At 43.3% G+C, this 24,866-nt stretch overlaps 1 protein-coding gene and 1 pseudogene across 3 annotated transcripts in view; both read left to right on the top strand.

Moving 5' to 3' along the window:
* ATP6V1E1 (ATPase H+ transporting V1 subunit E1) overlaps positions 1 to 24,866 on the top strand; it is a 30,541-nt gene that overhangs the window by 3,033 nt on the left and 2,642 nt on the right. For 2 of the 3 annotated variants that reach the window (XM_062194446.1, XM_062194447.1), the window contains 6 exons: positions 3,251 to 3,316; positions 14,320 to 14,429; positions 15,149 to 15,215; positions 19,226 to 19,315; positions 19,887 to 19,955; positions 22,751 to 22,845. In XM_062194446.1, coding sequence (XP_062050430.1) covers positions 3,251 to 3,316; positions 14,320 to 14,429; positions 15,149 to 15,215; positions 19,226 to 19,315; positions 19,887 to 19,955; positions 22,751 to 22,845 — 497 coding nt within the window. The remainder of the gene's footprint in view (positions 1 to 3,250; positions 3,317 to 14,319; positions 14,430 to 15,148; positions 15,216 to 19,225; positions 19,316 to 19,886; positions 19,956 to 22,750; positions 22,846 to 24,866) is intronic. The other variant, XM_062194448.1, reaches the window with a different exon arrangement.
* LOC133762396 (probable ATP-dependent RNA helicase DDX6) lies at positions 5,689 to 7,697 on the top strand (annotated as a pseudogene).

Here is a 24,866-nt window from a genome sequence, read left to right as displayed (position 1 = left end):
AGTAGAGTGGCTCCTAAGGATTTTGATTAAAAAAAAAAAAAAACTTTCTATGTATCTTAAGATCTTGATGCTATGAGCTTGTATTTTTGTTTTCTAGATTTATTTATTTGGAAGGCAGTTACAGATTTTCCTTCCACTGTTCACTCCCCAAATGGTGTCAATGGCCAGGCTGTGTCAAACTGAAGACAAGAGCCAGGAACTCATGTGAGTGGCAGGGGCCCAAGTACTTGGACCATCTTCTACTGCTTTGCCTGGCGCATTGGCATGGAGCTAGATTGGAAGCAGAGCAGATGGGACTTACCAGCACTGGGATATGGGATGCTGGTGTCCATACAGTGGCTTAACGTGCTGCACGATAGCACTGACTCACTTTTGCACAACTATGTGTATATTAGATTTATGGTATATTTTTAGATAGAGAAGCTGCTTTGGGACTTGTTTTTAGACTGTGGGACCCTGGAAAGTACCTGGGATGCCCTGTACTACTCAGAAGGCTTGAAACTCCAGATTTTCATTTACTCATGAATGTTTATTGAATACCTGCTGTGGTGTTGATTATTCTGTGTTCTGGATGTAAAAGACCATCTCTCAGGCTCCATTCAGAATAAGTGGACCTTATTCTCCAATTGTAGCCAGTGATCTACAACTCTTTAGGAAATTCCTTGCTTATAGATGAGTTGAGGGTAGGAATGTATAAACAAATATTTACAAATATGCTTAGGCACTGTGGTAGATAGGATGTAGAGTGTCTGAGATAAGCATACATGAGAGAATCAGGAATGATTTCCCAAAGAAGTTAACAATTAAGTGAGCAAAGGCCTGAAATGTTAGCTAGATGAAGAGGGATAGTAAGAATATGCCAACTGGGGGCCGGTGCTGTAGCTCACTTGGCTAATCCTCCGCCTGTGGCGCCGGCATCCCATTTGGGCGCCGGGTTCTGGTCCCGGTTGTTCCTCTTCCAGCCACAGCTTTCTGCTGTGGCCTGGGAAGGCATTGGGGGATGGCCCAAGTGCTTGGGCCCCTGCACCCGTGTGGGAGACCAGGGGGAGGCACCTGGCTGCTGGCTTCGGATCAGCACAGCGCGCCGGCCATAGTGGCCATTTGGGGAGTGAGCCAACAGAGGGAAGACCTTTCTCTCTGTCTCTCCCTCTCACTGTCTATCTCTGGCAAAATAAATAAATAAAAGAATATGCCAACTGGAAGGAAGAATGTGTTTGAAGTCTTAGAGATAAGAAAGAAAATGATGAGGTCAAGGAAGTTAAATAGATTTGCTATTGCAGGAGCAGGTGGTCTGAGGAGTGGTGAGCAGGGGATTTGTTTCATGTGATGTGTAAAATATAGCAGTGATGAGAGGATCTTCTGAAATCTTTGCATTTTGTCTTAGTGGGGGTAGAGTGATGCAGGGTAAGATAGGCATTTTTTTTAAAAAAAATTGCATTTTTATTTGAAAGTCATGGAAACAGACTGAAAGAAATCCTCCATTTACTGGTTTACTTCCCAGATGTCTGCAGCAGCCAGGCTGAAGCCAGGCCTGGAACTCAATGTGAGTCTCCCACATGGGTTAGCAGGGGTCCAAGTACTTGAACTGTTATCTGTTTCTTTCCAGGATGCATGTTAGCAGGAAGCTGGATCAGAAATAGATGAACTGGGAATTGAATCAGGTGCTCAGATATGGCATTTGGGCATTCCCAGCCACTGCACCAAATGCTCACCTCATCATGGGCATTTTGAAAGGATCTGTCATTGCAGTGTAGATTGGTAGAGGATTGGTGGTAGGGAAAGAAATTTGGAAGCTGTAACAACTCCAGTGAGAAATGATGGGTGAGGACTAGAGTAGTATCTCCAAGGATGGAACATTGTGGGCAAATTGAACTAGTAGAAGAGAGAATTGCTAGGACTTAGCTAGCTGATTGGATGTGAGGACTGAGGTAGAAGGAAGCAAAGTAAGATGTTGATGCTAAGTCCCCGAGACAGAGATCAAAGTGAGAGGTGGGGAGAGGACTGATAAACAGTTAATATTGATTGGGTTGAACTCAGGTTACTATCAGTAGGTTGTCCAGAAAGCTGTCTAGGAGGCTGAGGAAGAAGAGAATGGCCCCATAGAACTAAGGAGAGCAGGGGAGAAGTTATGGAAGCTAAGGAAGAGATTATTCAAGAAGGGAAAGATGGTCATTGTATTAAGTTATGATGAAAGATCAAGTAAGATTGGGGTGGGCGTTGTGGTGCAGTGGGTTTAGCCTGAGAGGTAGCAGGTAATGACCCAAGTAATTGGGCTCTTGCCACCCATGTGGGAGACCAAGATGGAATTCTTAACTCCTGGCTTCAGCCTGACCCAGCCCTGACTGTTGGAGGCATTTGGGTATGAACCAGTGGATAGATAGTATTCCTCTCCTTCCCTCTGTATTCCTCTTCCCCCCTTTCCTTCTCTGTCCACATTTTAAATAAATAAAATTTTAAAAACATCAATATCAAGATTCAAGGGCAAGGAGACTGTCACTTTATGAGACTGCATTCAGAGAGAGAGGGGGCCTTGAAGTGTATTGAGAGTAGGATGTAAGAAAGTTAAAAGGTTAAGGGGCAGCACTGTGGCGTAGCGGGTAAAGCTGCCGCCTGCAGTGCTGACATCCCATATGGGTGCCAGTTCTAGTCCTGGCTGCTCCACTTCCGATCCAGCTCTCTGCTGTGGCCTGGGGAAGCAGTAGAAGATGACCCAATTCCTTGGACTCCTGCACCTGCATGGGAGACCGGGAAGAAGCTCCTGGCTCCTAGCTTCGGGTCGGCACAGCTCCGGCTGTTGCGGCCAGTTGGGGAGTGAACCATCAGATAGAAGTCCTCTCTTTGTCTCCTCTCTCTCTGTAACTCTGACTTGCAAATAAATAAATAAATCTTTTTTAAAAAAAGTTAAAAGATTAAGTGTGCTTGGCTTTTGAAAACATTTCATTAGGGATGGAGAAGAGAAAGAGGATACTGGATGGAGAGTGTGAGGTAGAGGGAGGTATGTAGCCATCCTCCTGTGTATTTCAAGCTGCTTGAGAGTAGGATGATGACCTGTTTGTGTTATTGAATGTTGCATTTTGTCAGTGTGCTAGAACAAACTCCAGACTGTTTTCTGTAGGGTAGAAACTGTTACATATACGTGTTTGTATTCAGTGCATGATATGCTTTCAATAAATGATTATTGAGTGAATCAGGAAAGATAATTGTATTTTCTTTTGTTGAATTGAAAAATAAAATACCTTTTTCCTTATAGATTAAGCACATGATGGCTTTCATTGAACAAGAAGCCAACGAGAAAGCAGAAGAAATAGATGCAAAGGTGAGAGCCATTTTCTAGTTTTAAGCTATCAAGGTTTCATACTGTTCTGCTCTAATAATAAACAGTAGTAAAGTTGTTTAATACATTGTGTGGGACTAAGAAGAATACATGTGTATCTTTAAAGTTAAAAATAACTTTTCCTTTCCAATTGTTGTTATCACCAGTGAGTATCCTGAAATTTTATGGTGGGGCTAGAAATGTAATAAATGGGTTAATTTTCTGCTGTAATCTGAAATTCAACATTTAGCTGTCTCTGGCTAAATTTGATAGTTCACTAGGGGAAGGTATAGTCTTTTAAAGTCCCTGGTCTTATATCAGCATGCCTGAGTTCAGTATCTAGCTTTGCTCCTGACTCCAGTGTCTGGGCGGCGATAGTGATGACTCAAGTAATTGGGTTCCTGTTATCCATATGGGAGATCTGGTTGCCTTCCCAACTCCTAAGTTCAGCTTCGGCTCAGTAGCCCTGGTATTTGTGAAATGAAGCAGTGGGTGGGAGTTGGAGCTCATGTGCGATGTGCTTGCACTCACTCTTGATCTCGCACCTTCCCTCTCTCTGCCCCCCTGCCTCTGAGATTTAAGGGGGAAAAAATGAAAGCCCCTGTACATTACCAAGGTGATAGTCAGCATTTGAAATTTTTATCTGTATTTTTAGTTAAACATTGTTTATGCCAATTGGTGTTTCTTAATGGTATATCAAATTGTTCTTCTCCCTAGGTATTATACAGACATTTTAAGACCTTTATCTTTAAAATATTTTTAGAAAATGACCAAAATGTATGGTCTTCTTCTACTTCCATTCTTATTTTAATGCACCCACTGTGGTTACATTTGTTACTTATACAGCCTTAAAAATGTATATGCCTCTTGGGAGACCTGGAAGATGCTTCTGGCTCCTGGCTTTAGCTGTTTCGGGAATAAACCAGTGGATGAAATATCTCTGTCTCTCTCTCTCCTTTTCTCTTGGTATCTCTGCTTTTCAAAAAAATAAATAAATCTTAAAAGAAAGAAAAATGTATGTGCTTGGGGACCAGCACTGAGGCTTAGCAGGTTAAGCTGCCTCCTGCAGTGTCAGCATTGCCTGTGAGTACCAGTTGAAGTCCTGGCTGCTCCACTTCCAATCCAGCTTCCTGCTAAATGCTCCTGGGCAGGCAGCAAAAGATGGTCTAACTGCGTAGGCCCCTGTTACCCACCTGTGACACTCAAATGGATTTCTGGCTTAGGCTTGGCCCAGCCCAGGCCATTGCAGACATTTGGGGAGTGAACCAGTTAGATGGAAGATATCTCTTTCTCCCTTCCTCCCTGTTTTTCTCTCTCTAACTGCCTTTCAAGTAAATAAATAAATGCTTAAGAAGAATAATAAATGGGACTAGCCCTGGCACGCAGGTTAAGCTACAGCCTACAATTCTGGCATCCCATATGGGCTCCTGGTTTGTGTCCTGGCTTTTCCACTTCCAATCCAGATCCCTACTAGTGCTCCTGGGAAAACAGTGGAAGATGGCCCAAGTGCTTGGGCCCCTGCACCCATTTGGACAACGTGGATGAAGCTCCTGGCTTCTGATTCCTGCTTTGGCCTGGCCCAGCTCTGGTCATTGGCGGCCATTTGGGGAGTGAACCAGCAGATGGAAAAACGATCTCTCTCTGCCCGTGTTGCTCCTCTGTAACTAACTCTGGTTTTCAAATAAGTAAATAAATCTTTAAAAGAATGGAATGAAAGTGAAGAAATAAAAACAGTCTTTTTTAAAGATTTATGTATTTATTTGAAAGGCAGAGTTACAGAGAGGCAGAGGCAGAGAGAGAGAGGTCTTCCATCAGCTAGTTCACTCCCCAAATGGCCGAAACGGCTGGAGCTGTGCCAATCTGAAGCCAGGAACCAGAGAGAGAGAGAGAGACAGACAGACAGACAGAGACAGAGAGGTCTTCCATCTGTTGGTTCACTCCCCAATTGGTCGCAATAGCCGGAGTTGCGCCGATCCAAAGCCAGGAGCTTCTCCCAGGTCTCCCACGTGGGTGCAGTGGCCCAAGGACTTAGCCCATCTTGTACTGCTTTCCCAGGCCATAGCAGAGGGCTGGATTGAAAGTGGAGCAGTGGGTCTCAAACCGGCGCCTATATGCCGGTGTTTCAAGCCAGGGTGTTAACCCGCTGCGCTGCAGCGCCGGCCCTCCTCTATAACTTTTAAAAGACTGTTAAGGGAGTTAACATAAAGGACCGAGGGTGCCGAGTGGGAGTGGCCTCGGTGATTGAACTGAGTGAATTCAGATATAACTCAACCTTGTTAGAGGGCTTTTTAAAATAAAAAGTTGATGCGGTGTAAGAGCAAATTAACTTAAGCTGCTTTCTGTTCAGAGACTTACAGGTGTTTGTCTGCATTGCAATAAAGGACCCATGTATTGAGCAAGACTTATATTTATCTCTTCGTTTTGGAGAGCCTAATAAACTGTTATTATAGTTTCTCTACTGACTTTGAAAAGTTTTGAAGTTTGAAAGAGACACCTTTGCAATTAACACAGCATGAGCATGGCCAGAACAGAGAACCCTGTTATAATGGGTGTGTCCAGTCAGAATGGTCAGCTGAGGGGCCCTGTGAAACCCAGTGGTGGCCCTGGAGGAGGGGGCACACAGACACAGCAACAGATGAACCAGCTGAAAACCACCAACACAATCAATAATGGCACTCAGCAGCAAGCACAGAGTTTGACCACCACTATTAAACCTGGTGACGACTGGAAAAAGACTTTAAAACTCCCTCCAAAGGATCTAAGAATCAAGACTTTGGATGTGACCTCCACGAAAGGAAATGAGTTTGAAGATTATTGTTTGAAACGGGAGTTATTGATGGGAATTTTTGAAATGGGCTGGGAAAAGCCATCTCCTATTCAGGAGGAGAGCATTCCCATTGCTTTATCTGGTAGGGATATCTTAGCTAGAGCAAAAAATGGAACAGGCAAGAGCGGTGCCTACCTCATTCCCTTACTTGAATGGCTAGACCTGAAGAAGGACAATATACAAGCAATGGTGATTGTTCCCACTAGAGAACTTGCTCTACAGGTCAAATTTGCATCCAGGTCAGCAAACACACGGGAGGGGCCAAAGTGATGGCAACCGCAGGAGGAACCAATTTACGGGATGACATAATGAGGCTTGACGACACAGTGCACGTGGTGATTGCTACCCCTGTGGATCTTATCAAGAAAGGAGTAGCAAAGGTTGATCATGTCCAGATGATAGTACTGGATGAGGCAGATAAGTTGCTGTCACAGGATTTTGTGCAGATAATGGAGGATATTATTCTCACGCTACCTAAAAACAGGCAGATTTTACTATATTCCGCTACGTTCCCTCTTAGTGTACAAAAATTCATGAGCCCGTTTACAGAAACCCTATGAGATTAACCTGATGGAGGAACTAACTCTGAAGGGAGTAACCCAGTACTACGCATATGTAACTGAGTGCCAAAAAGTACACTGCCTCAACACACTTTTCTCCAGGCTTCAGATAAACCAGTCAATCATTTTCTGTAATTCCTCTCAGAGAGTTGAATTGCTAGCCAAGAAGATTTCTCAACTGGGTTATTCTTCTATATTCATGCTAAAATGAGGCAGGAACATATAAATCGTGTATTTCATGATTTCTGAAATGGCTTATGCCGCAATCTTGTTTGCACTGATCTTTTTACCACAAGCTGTGAATGTGGTAATAAACTTTGACTTTCCAAAGCTAGCAGAGACCTATCTTCATCGTATTGGAAGATCAGGTCGCTTTGGTCATCTTGGCTTAGCCATCAATTTGATCACATATGATGATCGTTTCAATCTGAAAAGTATTGAGGAGCAGCTGGGAACAGAAATTAAACCTATCCCAAGCAACATTGACAAGAGCCTATATGTGGCAGAATACCACAGCGAGCCTGTAGAAGACGAGAAACTTTAACAAGCATGCTTTGACACACCACAGAAGGCTCGTTTGGTTCTGTGACACATCATTTTTTGGGGGGATGCTCTTCTCTTTGTGGGTTTTTCATCTTTTATTTTGAAACTATGAAGACATAAAAGATCTCAGACATTTTTTTCTTTTAACTGGTGAAGAGAAAAAAAGCTGAAAAGAAGGGATATACCTTTTTTGTTCCACTTGTTTGCACTGTGTGCTGACTGAACATTAGTTGCACTAACTGCTGGTTTTAAAAAAACTGTTTTCTGGGGAAAGGGGACAAGGAAGGAGGAGAAAGAAGAGAAGGGGAGAAACCCTAAAAAGAGAAGAATCTCAGTGAACACATAAGCTTGTCTACGATTTCCAATTTCTCCAACAGCTGACTCTCGTGCATTTCAACTTCTCTTTGATTACTCATCCATTTTTTAAGCCTGAAGAGCTTATTACTTATTTATGCGAAGTGCCTTATGCTATGAGACCATTCAGAATATCATCTTAGACACAGCCCAAGGAATCAACAATAGTAATTATTTATTTCTTTCCTTTCTACTTTATTTTAAAATTTACGTCTTTTTATTTTGGTTTCAAATTGAAATCTTTCTCTTCCCTTTCTGCTCAAGCCCAGGGCTGGAAGATGAAGCTTATTAGTAATGTTTAACACCATTTTCTTTCTTTATGTGGAGGAGTTGATATGCAACTGCAGTTCATCCACACTGTAAATACATGTATTTAAAAAAAAACAATCCCAAGTAAAAATATCTTCTGGGCTGAGTAGATTCAACATCATCGCTCCCAAAGAAAAGAGCAGTCAATCATTGCAGGAGCCGTATGACAAGCCTTTGTGCTCTATAGCAGAACACTAAAGACTGGTTTACATACGCCTCCATTAGCAGTATGGCACTTGATGTGTAGACATGTCAGAGCCTTGACCCTCTTTCCTCTGTGGCAAAGCGTGTCCCATAGAAAATTGGGTGTGTATACTTGTATAAACTTTGTAAATAAGTTTTTCTGGGTTCATATGTATATATATACATATATATATAATTTTTTTTCTGGATGAAGGTTGCTGAGATTAAGGGGATTAGAGTGATTATGGGAGCAGCTAAAGATGAGAGGGGCTCAGTTTTCCGCAACACTAAATTCTAAAAAGCTCTTGGCCTCTTAATATAGAAAGCAGGCATCAATGCAACCCTGTGTTAGAAGAGAGGCCCGTAAGTCTGGGGTACACTCTATGATGTCACACTGCCTCATCTGGTACCTTTTTAGCAGGCTTATCAGAGAGAGCAAGGAAGCTTCAAAAATCTATAATTCAAGATGATTTTTTGAGAAGCTCTCTGATTCTGCTTCTTTTCTCTTTAGAATTTTGAGGGGGAAGCTCAGACTCTGTGAAAGGGGCAAAGATGAATCATTTTGCAGTGTGGGAATTCTGTGGGGTGGCAGTGTCCTTGAACCATATATGTTCAAAGCATGGATTTGCATTTCTGAGTAGTAGCCAGTACCAGCTTTGGTAATGTTAGCAGTTCAGGAGCTTTATTTTCAATGGGTCATCTCCTTAAGTGTGTAAATGTGTTGCCCTCTGCCCACCTTAATCCATAAACTTTTGCAGGAATGGGCAACCCTTGAGAGTTGTTAACTTCCACGCAACAAAAAGCTGCTTGCCATCTTGTGTTGTGACAAGAATTGTCCTGTCATTTTGCATTGTAAATTGCTGCCAGATGCTTTACAGTCAATAGTGTTGCTTTAAATTGTGCCCCTCCCAACATGCTTGATGTTTGGCCTGATCTCCAGGCAAAAGGAGTGAGATGAATCAAAACCAGTGAATTTTTTTTTTAAATGTTTTTAATTCCCTTTAACCCAGAGTACTAGGTCAATCAGGAGGCATCTGGTGGGAGAAAAGCAAAAAACAAATTAAAATTAATTTCCATATTCTATTTTTCAAAACCTTAACAATAATATTGCAAGATAAGTCTTGCATATGCCTTCATGCTTAACACATCTGGATAAAGAAATCAATTATTTGAGATTGCTTTTTTTAAAAAAAAAACTCTGCCTAATTCTAAGAGACTATTTTGTGATTCATCCAGAAATTCCCTGGGGATAAAAATCCTGCAGATGCCTCCTGATCAGACAGAGCCCTAACTCTGTAACAACTGTAGCAAGAGCTGCACAGTACAAACCCAAAAAAGAGCAAGCTCCAAGTCACTCACTGTCTATCCAGTCAACACTGGTTACTAAATGCAAACCCTAATTAAGGAGCTAACCTATTCCCAGGAAGGGATGTGGGAGGGGATTGAAAAGGTGTTAACTTTTGACCAAAAAATCTTGCCCCTGTACTGATGCAGCTCTCGTTCTCCCCCACCTCTGGTGAGATAAGAGGGATCATTTCATTAGAGCAAAAGCAAGACAGCAGTATAAATGCAGTTTTTTTTTTTTTGTTTTGTTTTGTTTTTTTTTAATCTCTCTAGAGGGCATGTGGGTGACTTTTAAAAGAAGTGCAGTCTCCTTTGCCAACTTCTGACTGCTATGCCTGGTGCCGCGTGCCTGTGGGTCCCTCTTAAAGCACAGACTTAAAATGGAAAGTATTATTGAAGTACAGCCTCTGAGGAGGAGTGGCACTTAGACTGTCTGGGACACCACTATTGGACACAGTCTTACAGAAGCAGCTGTCCAGTTTTGGTGCTTGACTCTTGAATAGAAATTGTTAAATGGAAAGATGCTCTAACGACTGGGTCAAAGCCTAGTCTTTTTCCTTTTTATTTTTTCTTTTTACAATTTTTTTATTTGGGGATCCTTCCACATTGTTATTGGAATTATTTTCAGATTGTTTCCAATATTGGTTTTGTTTGTTTTCAGTAATGGTTATATTTTTCCAGTGTGGTTCAGTTGAGTGAGAACTAGTCCCTATTTTTAATACTAAAACTGCATCCAATTCATGTTTGGCTTATGGTTGTATAGTTGTGTAATAAATTATGGACTGTTACATACCATGCTGCCTCGAGCCTATGTTTTTGGTTTTTGTCTCCCCATGTGTTCTGATGGGGAAAACAGCTTTCTTGCCTTTCCCTCAGGAATGCAGCAAGTTCATTTTAAGATCTTCCTGGAAAGAAGTAAGGGAAAGGAAAACCTAAATATAGCTTATTTTCAGTCTGGTCCCAGCATCATAACATGGGTCGGCCCAAAAAGTTGGGGGTAGGGGGTGGGGTGGTCACCAGTTTATGTTTTCAGAATGAGATGGGAGCATCTTTCCTTGGACTCTTGCTTTGTGTTTGATACCATCAGGCGTGGTTAGAACAAGACAACTTAGCCCAAAGCCTTTAGTATAAATTGTTGGATTTAAAACATCTCATTCTGATCACCTCAGTTTTTTTCTTTTCCTATTTTTAATAGGGGTGGGAGGGAGGGTTCTGTGCCCCTACAGGGAGGTTGTCTGCACTAAGGATTTAGAAACACTTTGGGAGCTCATAGCCTCATTAGAAACTGCCTTTAACCACATTCCTGACCTGCTAGATGAGTAACAAAAAGATGAAATAAGTTCTTGGGAATTAAGCCATGTTATTTTAATTTGCTATTTTTTTCAACGTTCTGTGTATCTTTAAAATTGTTATTGTGGAATCATTTTCTTGCCAAATACTTCTGTCAAACAAAATTATTGGCCTGGTGGCAGCTGAAGTGAGTCAGCTTTTTGGTAAACTTAAGTGGACTTTGGTGAGTTTATAGTTCTTTATATCCCTAAAGATAGTTTTTTAAAACTCCCAAAGAAAAATCTCTCCTCTGATCTAATAACTCATCTTTGGGGTAAAGAGTTAAGTGTCCACTTTGTGTTTCTGTGTGGGTGCAAACTGATGAAATCTTCACTTAGTATATACTGAATCGATCTCCTGTATATAAAGATAATTGAAAATGGAAAAAAAAAAAAAAACCTTGGTGTTAAATTGGAAATTACATAGAAAATTAATCAATTTAAAAAAAAAAATCATGGCCGGCGCCGTGGCTTAACAGGCTAATCCTCCGCCTTGCGGTGCCGGCACACTGGGTTCTAGTCCCGGTTGGGGCGCCGGATTCTATCCCGGTTGCCCCTCTTCCAGGCCAGCTCTCTGCTATGGCCCGGGAAGGCAGTGGAGGATGGCCCACGTGCTTGGGCCCTGCACCCGCATGGGAGACCAGGAGAAGCACCTGGCTCCTGGCTTCGGATCAGCGCGATGTGCTGGCCGCAGTGGCCACTGGAGGGTGAACCAACGGCAAAGGAAGACCTTTCTCTCTGTCTCTCTCTCACTATCCACTCCGCCTGTCAAAAAAAAAAAAAAAAAAAAAATTAAAATTAAAAAAAAAAAATCATGTAGGATCTCTGTCCTTAATGTGCTGTACACTGTGATTTAATGCTATAACTAGTACTCCAACAGCATTTTTCACTTTGTGTTGCTATGTGAGGGCAAACTGTTGAAATCTTTACTTTATATATACTAAACTGATCTTCTGTATGTAAAGAGAATTGAAAATGAATCTTGATGTGAATGGAAGGGGAGAGAGAGTGGGAAAGGGGAGGGTTGCGGGTGGGAGGGAAGTTATGGGGGGGGGGTGAAGCCATTGTAATCCATAAGCTGTAATTTGGAAATTTATATTCATTAAATAAAAGATAAAAAAAAAAGAAAAAAAATCAAATAAAAGGATGTTCAACTTCATGTATATAAAAAAAGAGTTAAGTGTCCAAAGGTTACAACAGTTCATGAGGTCAGAGGGAACTAGCCTGGCACCTGGACTCTGCCCCTCCACTGACAGATTCCAACAGAAGTGTATTTAAATTCTCCAGTAGACAGTGCTGGGTAAGGCAAGGGCAGGGGTAGGGCTGGGTTATTAAGATGCAGGCTGCTGTATTTTAACCAATGGTTTGGGGAGGGGTACCTGGAGAAAACAAAGTGACTTCCCTGTTTTGAAACTTGAAATTATTTTTGTTTGGTAAAAATGGGAGAAAATTCTAACGTCCCTAGCCACAAGGGACCACTTCCACTGAGAAATGAGCAGTGGGAACTCAAAACTTTGAAAATATTTTGAGAAAGGAAAAATTGGCTTTCTGTTAATTGGCAAATGTTCTAGTGGGTCTCTGTTCTTGTTGGGATGTGTTATGTTGTATGTACACATTTATGGACCAGAGTCTACTGAGGTTACAAGGTTCAGAAAAGATGAGTAGTAAAATCTGGATTTTTGTTCCTTTATCTCAATAAAAGCCCACTGGAACTCAAAAAAAAAAAAAAAAAAAAGACTGTTAAGGCCAGCACTGTTTGTAGTAGGTTAAGGTGCTGTCTGCAGTGCCAGCATCCCATAAGGGCTTTAGTTCGAGTCACAGCTGTGCCACTTCCAATCCAGCTCCTTGCTGATGTACCTGGGAAAGCAGGAGAGGATGGTACAGGTCCTTGGGCCCCTCCACCCACAAGGGAGACCTGGAGAAAGCTCCTGGCTTCTGTCTTGTGTAGCCCTGGCTGTTGCTGCCATTTGGGGAGTTGAACCAATGGATGGAAGACATCTTTCCCTGCCTGTGCCTCTGCCTCTCCTTCTCTATATCTCTGCCTTTCAAACAAATAAATAAATCTTTAAAAAGACTGTTATGAAGAAAGAATATTATTTTTCTATTTCATTTTACAAAGGAAGATACTAAAACTGAGGTTACTTGACCAAATTTTATAGGAAGTAACACAAATTCTGTGTTTTTTAAATTAGCCCATTAGTAATCCAATGGATTAAATTTAGAATACATAGTAATTTTTTCATGAACAGAACCATCACAGAACCTCCTATCTGATTTATATTCCCTTTGTAACATTGTTACTGGATACTGTTATCCGGGGTTAAATTTTTTAGTTTTACTGATGGTGGCAGTGGCTTGGGCACAACATAGTAATGACTGAACTGCTAACCTGGTGGGAATGTGCCCCACATGCTCCTGGGCTTTGGGCTCTGATGCTGCAGGTGCTGAGCCCACCCCAGCCAGGAAGGTGGTGAAGTATTTTGTGGACCAGAGCAGCCTCTGAAGTTCCTGGAACCAAGTGTTCATTGTCTCATGGCAGCAATACCTGAATCCTTATAGCAGACATGAAAAAAGAAAGCCCCTCTTGGTAGAGTGTCTGTTTCCTACCAATGTTTATTCAGTGTACTTTTCAGAAGACTCCATTGTGAACCCCCAGCATCAGACTGTGATCCTATACCTGGAATATTCACCATGTCTGCTGGTAGAAGAACAGTGTGTTTGCAGTGTGATCTTTGACCACAGTGGCTGACCCAGAAGAAGCCTAGATCTTCTGTAGTTTATTTGGCACCTCCAGAAGTTAGGACTCACCCAGTTCAAAAGCGGTGTGACCAAGACTATGGAAGAGTTTTGAACTTGTCTTGGCTGTGCTAGAAGGTGAAATACCTTCCAGAACACTTGTTGAGACAGCCAGGGAAGCTGCGGAGAGGGCAGTGAAGGATGGCCCAATTTCTTGAGCCCCTGTACCCACATGGGATATCCAGAAGAAGCTCTTGACTGCTGGCATCGGATTGACCCATCTTTGCTGTTTTGGCCATTTAGGGAGTGGATCAGTGGACAGAAGGTCTTCTCTCTGACTGCCTTTCAGATAAATCTTTTAAAAAAATTGAAATTAAAAAATCTTTATTTTGAAATCTGTTTTAGAGACAACTCCCATCTGCTGAGTTCACTCCTTAAATGTCTGCAACAACCAGAGCTATGCCAGGTCAAAGCTGAGAGCTGGGACCTCAATCCGAATCTCCCATATAGGTGACAGGTGCCCAGTTACTCAAACCGTCACTTCTACCTCCTAGGGTCTGCATTAGCAGGAAGCTGGTGTGTCAGGAGCCGTCAGGAGCCATAATTAGTGTGGACACAGGCATCTTATATAGCATCTTAACCACTAGGCTAAATGACTGCCCCAGAAGGAAGTCATCTTTAAAGATGAGAGTCATGATAAATTTCTTGATTTCTTATGGAATAAATAATAAAAGGAAGTATACCTGGTCACCAGCTGCTTGGAATAAAATTATTTTTGCAAAATCTAATGTAATGAATTAATACTAGTCAATTCCCCTGTAGGCGGAAGAGGAATTCAACATCGAGAAAGGTCGTCTTGTGCAAACCCAGAGATTGAAGATTATGGAATACTATGAGAAGAAAGAAAAGCAGATTGAGCAGCAGAAGAAAATGTAAGTAGATCTAGGTTATAGTGCTAACTTAAAGCTTTCAGAAGTCAGTGGGACAGTAGCAAGCGCTGTGGCAGAGCTGTAGCTTGGGACACTTACATCCTATGTGGGAGTACCTGGGATTGGACCTGTCTCTGCTTCCAATCCACTTCCCTGCTAATGCATCTGGGATGCGACAGATGATGGTTCAAGTACTTGGAGACCCAGATGGAGTTCCAGGCTCCTGGTTTTGGCCTGGCTCAGCTCCAGGCATTTGGGGAATGAACTAGCAAATGGTGGATCTCTCTTTTCCTCTCTCTCTAACTCTGCTTTTCAAATATGGAAAAACAAAAAAAGTTAATGAGGCAAGAGGACCAGGTAGATGCTTTGACCACTTTGGATTCAGGTCTTAACTTCAACACTTACTACTTGTCTGACATTAGGCAATTTGTTTAAGTTCATTTTCCTTGTTTCTGAAAATGGAAGCCGCACAGGATTGTTGATTGAGTAAGTTGTAATAACTGATGTGAAAGTGCTTACTTGCCATCTGGTAATTACAAAATAAATGTTCCATTTGCTTTAAAAATAAGTTGGTAGAAACCACGGAATGTATCTGTGTATGTTTATCTTGGATCATTAGAGAAGTATTTATCAGGTCTTTGTTGCACATGCATAGGATGCTGTACATTTCTCTACAGTTTTTGTTAGGCTTTACTGATACTATTTTTCCACACTTTCTGCAGTCAGATGTCCAATTTAATGAATCAAGCAAGGCTGAAAGTCCTCAGAGCAAGAGATGATCTTATCACAGTGAGTAATTATAACCTTGTTAGCTACACAATTAGAAAATGCTTATTGTTTATTATAGAGACTCAAAGTTAACGTTAATTAGGAGATGAGTAATTTTAGAAAATATTTATTCAGCATATTATTACATAAGGTATTATAAAAAATACAAACATGAGTAAGTCAAGCCCTGTCTGCAAGGACCTTCCAATCTTAACAGCATGTAAGACTCTTCTGGTTCACAGTATGTGAGGGGCAGACTGCTCACTGCATGAGAGAGATTGGTACTGGTGAGGGGAAGGTAGGAGGAGGAAATAAGGACATGAGTAAAAGGTGGGGAGGGAGTTCCCTTAGTGGTTAAGATGCCCTTGGGATATTGGAATACCTAAGTTCTAGTCCATGCTCCATCTCCAATTCTTATTTATTTATTTATTTTTTGATAGGCAGAGTGGATAGTGAGAGAGACAGACAGAGAGAAAGGTCTTCCTTTTTGCCGTTGGTTCACCCTCCAATGGCCGCTGCGGCTGGCGCATCATGCTGATCCGAAGCCAGGAGCCAGGTGCTTCGTGCTTCTCCTGGTCTCCCATGCGGGTGCAGGGCCCAAGGACTTGGGCCATCCTCCACTGCCTTCCCGGGCCATAGCAGAGAGCTGGATTGGAAGAGGAGCAGCCAGGACTTGAACCGGGACCCATTTGGGATGCCAGCACTGCAGGCTGGGCCTTTAACCTGCTGCACCACAGTGCCAGTCCTGTTAGAATTTAAAAAAATTTTTTTTTTTAATTTTTTTTTTTATTTTTGACAGAGTGGACAGTGAGAGAGAGACAGAGAGAAAGGTCTTCCTTTGCCGTTGGTTCACCCTCCAATGGCCGCTGCGGCTGGCGCATCATGCTGATCCGAAGCCAGGAGCCAGGTGCTTCTCCTGGTCTCCCATGCGGGTGCAGGGCCCAAGGACTTGGGCCATCCTCCACTGCCTTCCCGGGCCATAGCAGAGAGCTGGATTGGAAGAGGAGCAGCCAGGACTTGAACCGGGACCCATTTGGGATGCCAGCACTGCAGGCTGGGCCTTTAACCTGCTGCACCACAGTGCCAGTCCTGTTAGAATTAAAAAAAAATTTTTTTTAATTTTTTTTTTATTTTTGACAGAGTGGACAGTGAGAGAGAGACAGAGAGAAAGGTCTTCCTTTGCCGTTGGTTCACCCTCCAATGGCTGCCGCGGCTGGCATGCTGCTGCCGGCGCACCGCGCTGATCCGAAGCCAGGAGCCAGGTGCTTCTCCTGGTCTCCCATGCGGGTGCAGGGCCCAAGCACTTGGGCCATCCTCCACTGCACTCCCAGGCCATAGCAGAGAGCTGGCATGGAAGAAGGGCAACTGGGACAGAATCTGGTGCCCCGACTGGGACTAGAACCTGGGATGCCGGTGCCGCAAGGCGGAGGATTAGCATAGTGAGCCACGGCGCTGGCCCTATTTTGTTACTTTTAAACATAGATTTTTTTTTTGGTAAGTTTAGAAGTAATTTTCCAAATTTATTTTCATTTTGTTTGAAAGATAGAGACAGAGATCGTCCATCTACTGGTTTACTCACCAAATGCCTGCAACAGCAGGCAGGGCTGGACCAGACCAAAGCATGGAGTTTAGGACTCAGTCTCCCACGTTGGTGGCAGGGACCCAAGTACAATAATAGAGTAGTTTCCATCACAATCTTGAATGACATGGATCCTCAAACACCTTCGTGAAACTTCTGGAAGCTGTACAACTACATATTAGTAATCTTTACAACAGTATACACTCATTGCTTAAAACTTTCTCTTGTTATGCATCAGAAACAATCTTTATATGTATTTGGATTGTTGTTTAATGTCAGATTTGACTATTAAAAGATTTTTTTAACTGCGTACTTAAAGGAATACTCCTGATTTTTTAAAACTTTGGCATATTTGTACTTAGTATAAAAAGAAATGTTCAGGGCCGGTGCCGTGGCTCAACAGGCTAATCCTCTGCCTAGTGGCGCCGGCACACCGGGTTCTAGTCCCGGTCGGGGCGCCAGATTCTGTCCTGGTTGCCCCTCTTCCAGGCCAGCTCTCTGCTGTGGCCCGGGAGTGCAGTGGAGGATGGCCCACGTGCTTGGGCCCTGCACCCCATGGGAGACCAGGATAAGTACCTGGCTCCTGCCTTTGGATCAGCGTGGTGCGCTGGCCGCATCGCGCCGGCCGCGGCGGCCATTGGAGGGTGAACCAACGGCAAAGGAAGATCTTTCTCTCTGTCTCTGTCTCTCTCTCACTATCCACTCTGCCTGTCCAAAAAAAAAAAAAAAGAAAAAAAGTTTGCAGAGCAAGTATTTGACTGAGGGGTTAAGACACTACTTGAGAACTACATCTCATATCAGAGTCCTGGCTGTACTGATTCCGGCCTATGGCTAATGTACACCCTAGGAGGCAACAGGTGATGGCTTAAGTAGCAGGCTCCCTGTCACTGATTTGAGAGATCTAGGTTGAGTTTGAGATCTCAGCTTTGGCTTGGTGCAACCCCCAGCTGTTGTGGGAATTTGGGGAGTAAACCAGTGGATGTGAGATCTCTATGTATGTGTTTTCAAATAAATAAATTCAAATAAATATGTCTTCTGAGAGCAGATTTTAACAAAAAGAGAAAGAAGCAAATAAATGTTTTCTTGTAATTAGATGTCTGACAGGTTCAAAAAAATCCCTTGGGGGTGAAGGATGTCTATAACCTGGGGTAGAGAAAAAATGAGGAACAAGAAAATGAGGAACAGTGGACCTTGTACTTCTGCTAGGCAGATTATTCAGTTAATTCAGTTCTGCAGACCTGAACCAGACTGAGGCAGCACAGAGTTTTGGAGTCTAGCAGTTCTGGACTTGAATTGCAACTGTGTCCCTTGGTCATTGGTTGTACTTCTGTGCTCTGTACTTGTATTACTTCACAGTGGTTAAATTCTCTTCATGTTTGCTATTGAACAATTTTTTACATACCATCACCACAGTCATACTTTTTAACCAATTGCTGCTCTCTAGTCTGATAATAATGAGACATGTTATCTCAAGATATTAAGCTTTTTTTAAAAATTAGTGCACTGGTTTGGTGTAAAGCCCAGCAAGTGTGTTCATGGAACAGCCTCCTGTGTGCCCTGTGCTCCTGTGGCCTTTTTATGTAGGGACAGTCTTGCCTTGCATGTCAGTACCCTCACATTGGCCCCACCACGTGGAGCAGGCCACAGTCCCTCAGCAGTTCTAGAGGCTGAGTTTCAGGGGGGGGACTCTATTTGAAAGGCAGAGTGACAGAAAAATCTTCCATCCACTGGTTTATTCCCCATATGCCTGCAACAGCCAGGGCTGGGCCTGGCTAAAGCCAAGAGCCAGGAACTCTATCCAAGTCTCCTGTGTCAGTAGCAGGAGTCTGCACTTGTGTGTTTGTGTTTTTTAATTTTTAAATTTTTTTAGATTTGTTTATTTGAAAGAATTACTGAGAAGGAGAGCCAGAGGCAGAGAGAGAGTTTACTCCCCAGATGGCCACAATGGCTGGGGCTGTGTCAGGCCAAAGCCAGGAGCTTCTTCTGGGTCTCCCATGTGGGTGCAGGGGCCCAAGTACTTGGGCCATCTTCTGTTGCTTTCCAGTGCATTATCAGGGAGCTGGATTGAAAGCAGATCAGGCAGGTCTTGAATCGGCGCCCATATGGATGACACTGTAGGTGGAGGCTTAACCTGCTACACTATAGTGCTGGCCCCAGAGGGCCAGCAGGAAGCTGAATTGGGAACGGGGAGCTGGGATCTGAATTGGCACTCCAGTATGCAGCATCAGACCATATGCACAACACCCATCCATGGGATACTGTTGCATCCTTCCTTTGTTAACATACTTAGCATAGCATCGGCTTCAGCATCTTTCTCAGGGACTGTGTATTGAATGAATACCCAGCGATAAAGTCAGAGGAGATGTAACATGACCCAGCACCACCTTCACAAGGAGTTCTAAGCTGACTACCCAGGGATGTAGCTAACTTTTTTCTTTTCTACTCTTTGTAGGACCTTCTAAATGAAGCAAAACAGAGACTCAGCAAGGTGGTGAAAGACACAACCAGGTACCAAGTGTTGCTCGATGGATTGATCCTCCAGGTACTCTCATAGCCCAGTTTTACTGTTTACAGCCATAGTTGTGAGGTGGTTTTCAGGGTCTGTTGGAGATCAACTCTGTTTTTCTTGTTTTTCATCTTAGCTGTTTTCCTTGTTTTATTCTTTATCTTATCTAAAATGTGTACTCCAGTAATAGCTATCTGGTTGGATAAGACCTCGGGCCTACTACGGTCCTTTGTAACTCAATGGTCAAATTAGTTTGAACCCTCCAGCTTTAAACTTCCCTAATGTGATTTTATTACTAAAATACTTGCCATAGATTTTGGGGTTCAGACTAACTGCTATATGCTTAACTATACTTCTGAGCTGTGAGTTTTTCTTTGTTAAGTACAGTAATACTTGTCCTCATTTGCCATCAAAGCATGGGGTATATTTATCTGGTTTTTGATACTAGGATCTTTCCATGTTCTCATGCTGTATATTCTGTCTTTTGTGGGAACTTACCAGGGGACATTTTTCCTTACTAGATCAGGGAACTACAAAAATATTTTGCTATTGTTTCATATATAGTTTGCAATTTCTACTAATTGCATCTGACTGTCCTATGTCTCAGGGTTTATACCAGTTGTTGGAACCCAGAATGATTGTTCGTTGCAGGAAACAAGATTTCCCTCTGGTAAAGGTAAAGAAGTCTTTTTTCTTTACTAATTAAGAATTGGACCTCCCATCTGCTTGTTCACTTCTTACATGCCTACAATGGCCAGGACTGGGCTAGACCAAGGCCAGCAGTCTGGAGTTTATTTTCAACTATTTGAATGGCAGAGTGACGAGAGAGATCTTCCATCCATTATTTTACCCCCTGAATGTCTATAGCAAGAGCTGGGCCAAACCAAGGCCAGGAGCCAGGAAGTCAGTCTGTCTCCCACTTAGGTGGCAGCAACTATTTGGCCATCAACTGTTGCTTCCCAGAAAGCTGGAATGGAGAGTGGAGCAGCTGGGACTTGAACCAGCACTTCAATATGGGATGCCATTGTTGGAAATGGTGGCTTAACTTGCTGTGCCACAACACTGGCCCTTGGGCCCCTGTCCTTCTCTTTTGTAAAAGTTTAATGCTACCATTTTTCTTCTTTTTTTGTTAGATGTATGTTATTTTATTTGAAAGGTAGAGTTAACAGAGGAGAAACACAGAGAGATCAATCTTCTTCCGCTGGTTCACTCCCCAAATGTCTACAATGGCCAGGGCTAGGGCAGGCCAAAGCCAGTAGGCTAGAACTCCTTCCAGGTCTCCCACAGTGGGTGACAGATGCCCAAATACTTGGGCCATTTTCTGCTTTCCTAGGCACATTAGCAGGAAGCTGGATCTGAATTGGAGCAATTGGGACTGCAGCTTAACCCACTGTGCCACAGTGCCAGCCCCAGTAAAATCAGAATCTTAAAATCAAGTGATAAAAGCAGTGCCTCCTACACTAGAACAAATATATAGGTATGTAGCACTTTCTTAAAAGAGGCAGCCTACTGCCAGATGAACAAGACTGGGCTCTGACCTAATTAAATATGTTCATATAACTAGAGACAGAATGTGGATACCAGAAGTTGGTCAAGTCAAAGTCTGTATTATTGAGAACTCTTCATGGGTGAGTACATGAAATCCTGCTACTGACATGGGAGACTCAGATGGAGTTCCAGGTTCCTGGCTAAATCCTGACCCAGCCCCAGCTATTGTAGGCATTTGAGGAGTGCACCAGCCAGTGGGCGATCAATCAATCAATCTCTCCTCCCTCATTCTCTCCCTCCCTTCTCCCTTTCCTTCTCCTTTTTTCCTCTCCCTCCCCCCCCACCCTTGTTCCTTTCAAATAAGTAAACATTAACAAAATGAAGGTTTCTCTTTAGATGAAAATTCTTCCCCATAACTTTGGGCAAGGATGTAAGTACTCACTCCCCTGGCAATTACATTTCTTATAAATTAAAACATTTGTATTTGTATCCTTAGTATAATCTGTCTTGAGTAACTCTTCTCCTTGGAAGGATAATGTGCTGACTGGTACACATAAGTATGTTTCTCTCAGCTGTTCATTCTCCACTATAACACATTGTGGTTGTAGTTTGTAAACTGTCTCAGTAAGCTGGATCCTGCTTTGTGCTGACGTTGTCTCTTGTGTGAACCCATGAAGCAGAGCAGGACTGATGAGAAGGAGCCATGGTGATAGCATCCTACAGAGGCAGGTCTGAGCTGCCAGCCAGCCCCATTTGAGGACACCAGGGTATTTTTGGGTGCTACACAAACTGTTTTTGAAACTTTTGCAGTCCAGTGTCAGTGGTACACTGTATTAGCTATGAAGGGCGGGGAACTATTAAATGTAGGTATCAACTTGTTAATTTTTTTAGCAATATTTTCAGAGGTAAATATTGAAGTCCCTTCAACTCTTTCAAGAAACTATTTTTTCCATGAATACTGGAGTGTGTACAATGTTGTTTGAAGACAGCACTTCCTGGAGCCAGTGTTGTGGCACAGCAGGTGAAGTTGCCACCTGCAATGCCAGCATCCAGTATTAGAGTCAAAATCCTATCTGTTCCACCTCTGATCTAGCTCCCTGCTAATGCTTCTGGGGAGGCAGTGAAAGCTGGTATGAGTGCTTGGGTTCCTACCACCAATATGGAAGACCTGGGTAGAGTTCCAGGCTCCTGGCTTCTACCTGATCCAATGCTGGCTGTTTGAGGAATGAACCAACAGATGGATGCTCACCCTCTCTCTCTCCTTCTCTAAATCTTTGGAGGGGAAAAAGGACTTCCTACTAATTAGATTTGCCATAATTGCAATAGTATAAATTTTAATTTTTTTTTTCTTCTGGTGAGCCAGTTGTGATAAACCTTTTTAAAGTGTATTTTAGTGCCATGAGGTACATTTGCCCTGTGGGCAACCATCACCACCATCCATCTCTAGAATTTCTTCACCTTCCAAAATTGAGACTTTGCCCGTTCCCCTGCTCTGTCCCGTGTACCCCATGTAAGTGATATTATACAGCACCTGGCCTCTGTGACAGGTTTATTTCACTCTGCATGTCTTTAGGGTTCATCCATATTGTAGCATTTAGCAAAATTTTCTTCCACACTGAATAGCGTTTCATTGTATTTTGCTTATCTGTTTCTCTACTAATAGACACTTGAGTTCTCTTTCCTCTCCCCTCTTCCTCCCTCTCCTGGTAATGCTTCTGGTTAGGGTGATGATCTGTATCCTGCTGCGCCATGTTTCATACCTGATAACTGTAGATTCTTCATGAAATTCTCCCCTGTCTTCTCTGCTGTGGGCAAGCTATTGTTTTAGCTCTTTTTTTCTCAGTGGCTGCACAGTTTTAACCATCCAGCAGCTGTGCATCTATACTCTTACTTGAAATACATAAGAATGCATAACATATTGATGGAGGTGCCATCTAATGCATGGCTGCCATTAAAACCTTTCATTGTTTTCTCTCTTCCCAGGCTGCTGTGCAAAAAGCAATCCCTATGTACAAAATCGCCACCAAAAAAGATGTTGATGTCCAGATTGATCAGGAGGCCTACCTGCCTGAGGACATGTAAGGAGTGCTCCTGTTGCCAGTGTGTTGCTGCTCTTGGGTGCAGACAGATTGGCCTTTATTTGAAAGAGAGAGATGGAAATCTTCCATGGGACTTGAACCAGTACTCATGGGATGCCAGTGTCACATGTAGCTCTTAATCCACTGCACCACAGTGCTGGCCCAATCCTGGACCCTTTTTAACATGTATTTCCTCCAACATACAGAGTAGAGGTGTGGTTGTGTTGTCTCCCAACTGTGCCATTCTTCATGGTTACTGGTGACAAGTGTCTGAGGTCCAGCTGGTGGTCACTGTGCTCATCGTGTGGAGGTGGTTCTACTGCACCCAGAATCCAAAGCGGGGCACAGATTTCCATATCAGACAGTGAGGAAACCCAGAACAAGGACCACTATTATGTATAGAAAATAATTAGGTTCCTTGGGGAGAGATTTGCAAATACCAGTAGTTGACTGAGGAAATGGCAGCACATTTCTGGCCCCAACATCCCTAATAAACTGTACACAGCTGAGGTGAGCACTAGGAACCCCTGAAACAGAGTGGAATTGTTGCCTCCACTTACTGTCTCATGCCAGACTGCCTCCCCATGACTGGTGTGATGAGGTCCCCTTACAGACTGAGTAGAAAGAGGGGCAGTCTCAGGGCTTTATGACCTAAGTCTGAGTCTTGACTTGGCCTTTTATCAGCTGTGGAACCTGGACTGTACCAGGAAAATGTGATGAGTTTTGTTTTATAAAGAGATGTGAAAGTACTTTATAAACTGAGAGGGCATGTGACCTAGTAAATGCTGTTGTCAGATATGGGTTTGAGTCTCCATTCTGCCACTTGCTAGCCTAGTGATCATGTCCAAATTGTTTATTCTATTTGATCCTTAACTTCCACATCTCTGAATTGTCACAGTAGCACTTACCTCAGAATTCTTTTAGAGCTGGGGATGGCGCGGTGGCGTACGTCATCCCCACAGCTGCCCTCTGCATACCAACTCTATGTGGGAGCCTAAGCATGCCCCAGGCATTGTGCTAAGTGATAATAGGGCATGATCACATTTCAGCTCTATAAGAATTCTTTTTTTTCTTTTTTTAAAGATTTTTATTTATTTATTTGACAGGTAGAGTTATAGACAGAGAGAGAGGGAGAGAGAAAGGTCTTCCTTCCGTTGGTTCACTCCCCAAATGGCCTCCATGGCTGGCACTGCGCCGATCCGAAGCCAAGAGCCAGGTGTTTCCTCCTGGTCTCCCATGTGGGTGCAGGGGCCCAAGCACCTGGGCCATCCCCCACTGCCCTCCTGGGCCACAGCAGAGAGCTGGACTGGAAGAGGAGCAACCGGGACTAGAACCTGGCACCCATATGGGATGCTGGCGCTGCAAGCGGAGGATTAACCAAGTGAGCTATGGCGCCGGCCCCAGCCAGTTCATTTTTTGGAGCTATGTGAATTAGATTTTGTTCTGCGGTCAGAGCTTTTTGAATTTCACAATTGCAGATAAGGATTGAGGTCTTATCCTGGTGGACATTTAAAGTAATGTTGCCAGGACAGTTATCCTATCATTATCTTCAGTTTTTGTTTTTTTTTTTTTTTCCTTCCCTTAATTTATTTGAAAGCCAGAGGGACAGAAATGGAGATCTTCAGTCTACTGGTTCACTCCCCAGATGCCTGTAAAAACCAGGGCTGGGGGCCGGCGCTGTGGCGTAGTGGGTTAATGCCCTGGACTGAGGTGCTGGCATCCCATATGGCTGCCGGTTCGAGACCCAACTGCTCCACTTCCAATCCAGCTCTCTGCTATGGCCTGGGAAAGCAGTAGAAGATGGCCCAACTCCTTGAGCCCCTGCACCCGCTTGGGAGACCAGAGGGAAGCTCCTGGCTTCGGATTGGCACAGTTCCGGCCGTTGCGGCCATCTGGGGTTGAACGATCGGACGGAAGACCTTGCTGTCTCTCTCTCTCCCTCTCCTCTCTCTGTGTAACTCTGACTTTCCAATAAATAAAATCTTAAAAAAAGCCAGGGCTGAGCTAAGCCAAGCAAGAAG

The sequence above is a fragment of the Lepus europaeus genome, chromosome 6 (assembly GCF_033115175.1).
Source record: "Lepus europaeus isolate LE1 chromosome 6, mLepTim1.pri, whole genome shotgun sequence".
In the NCBI taxonomy this organism is placed as follows: Eukaryota; Metazoa; Chordata; class Mammalia; order Lagomorpha; family Leporidae; genus Lepus; species Lepus europaeus.
The sequence above is the reverse complement of the archived record's forward strand: the minus strand, read 5'-3'. Positions and strand labels throughout refer to the sequence as shown.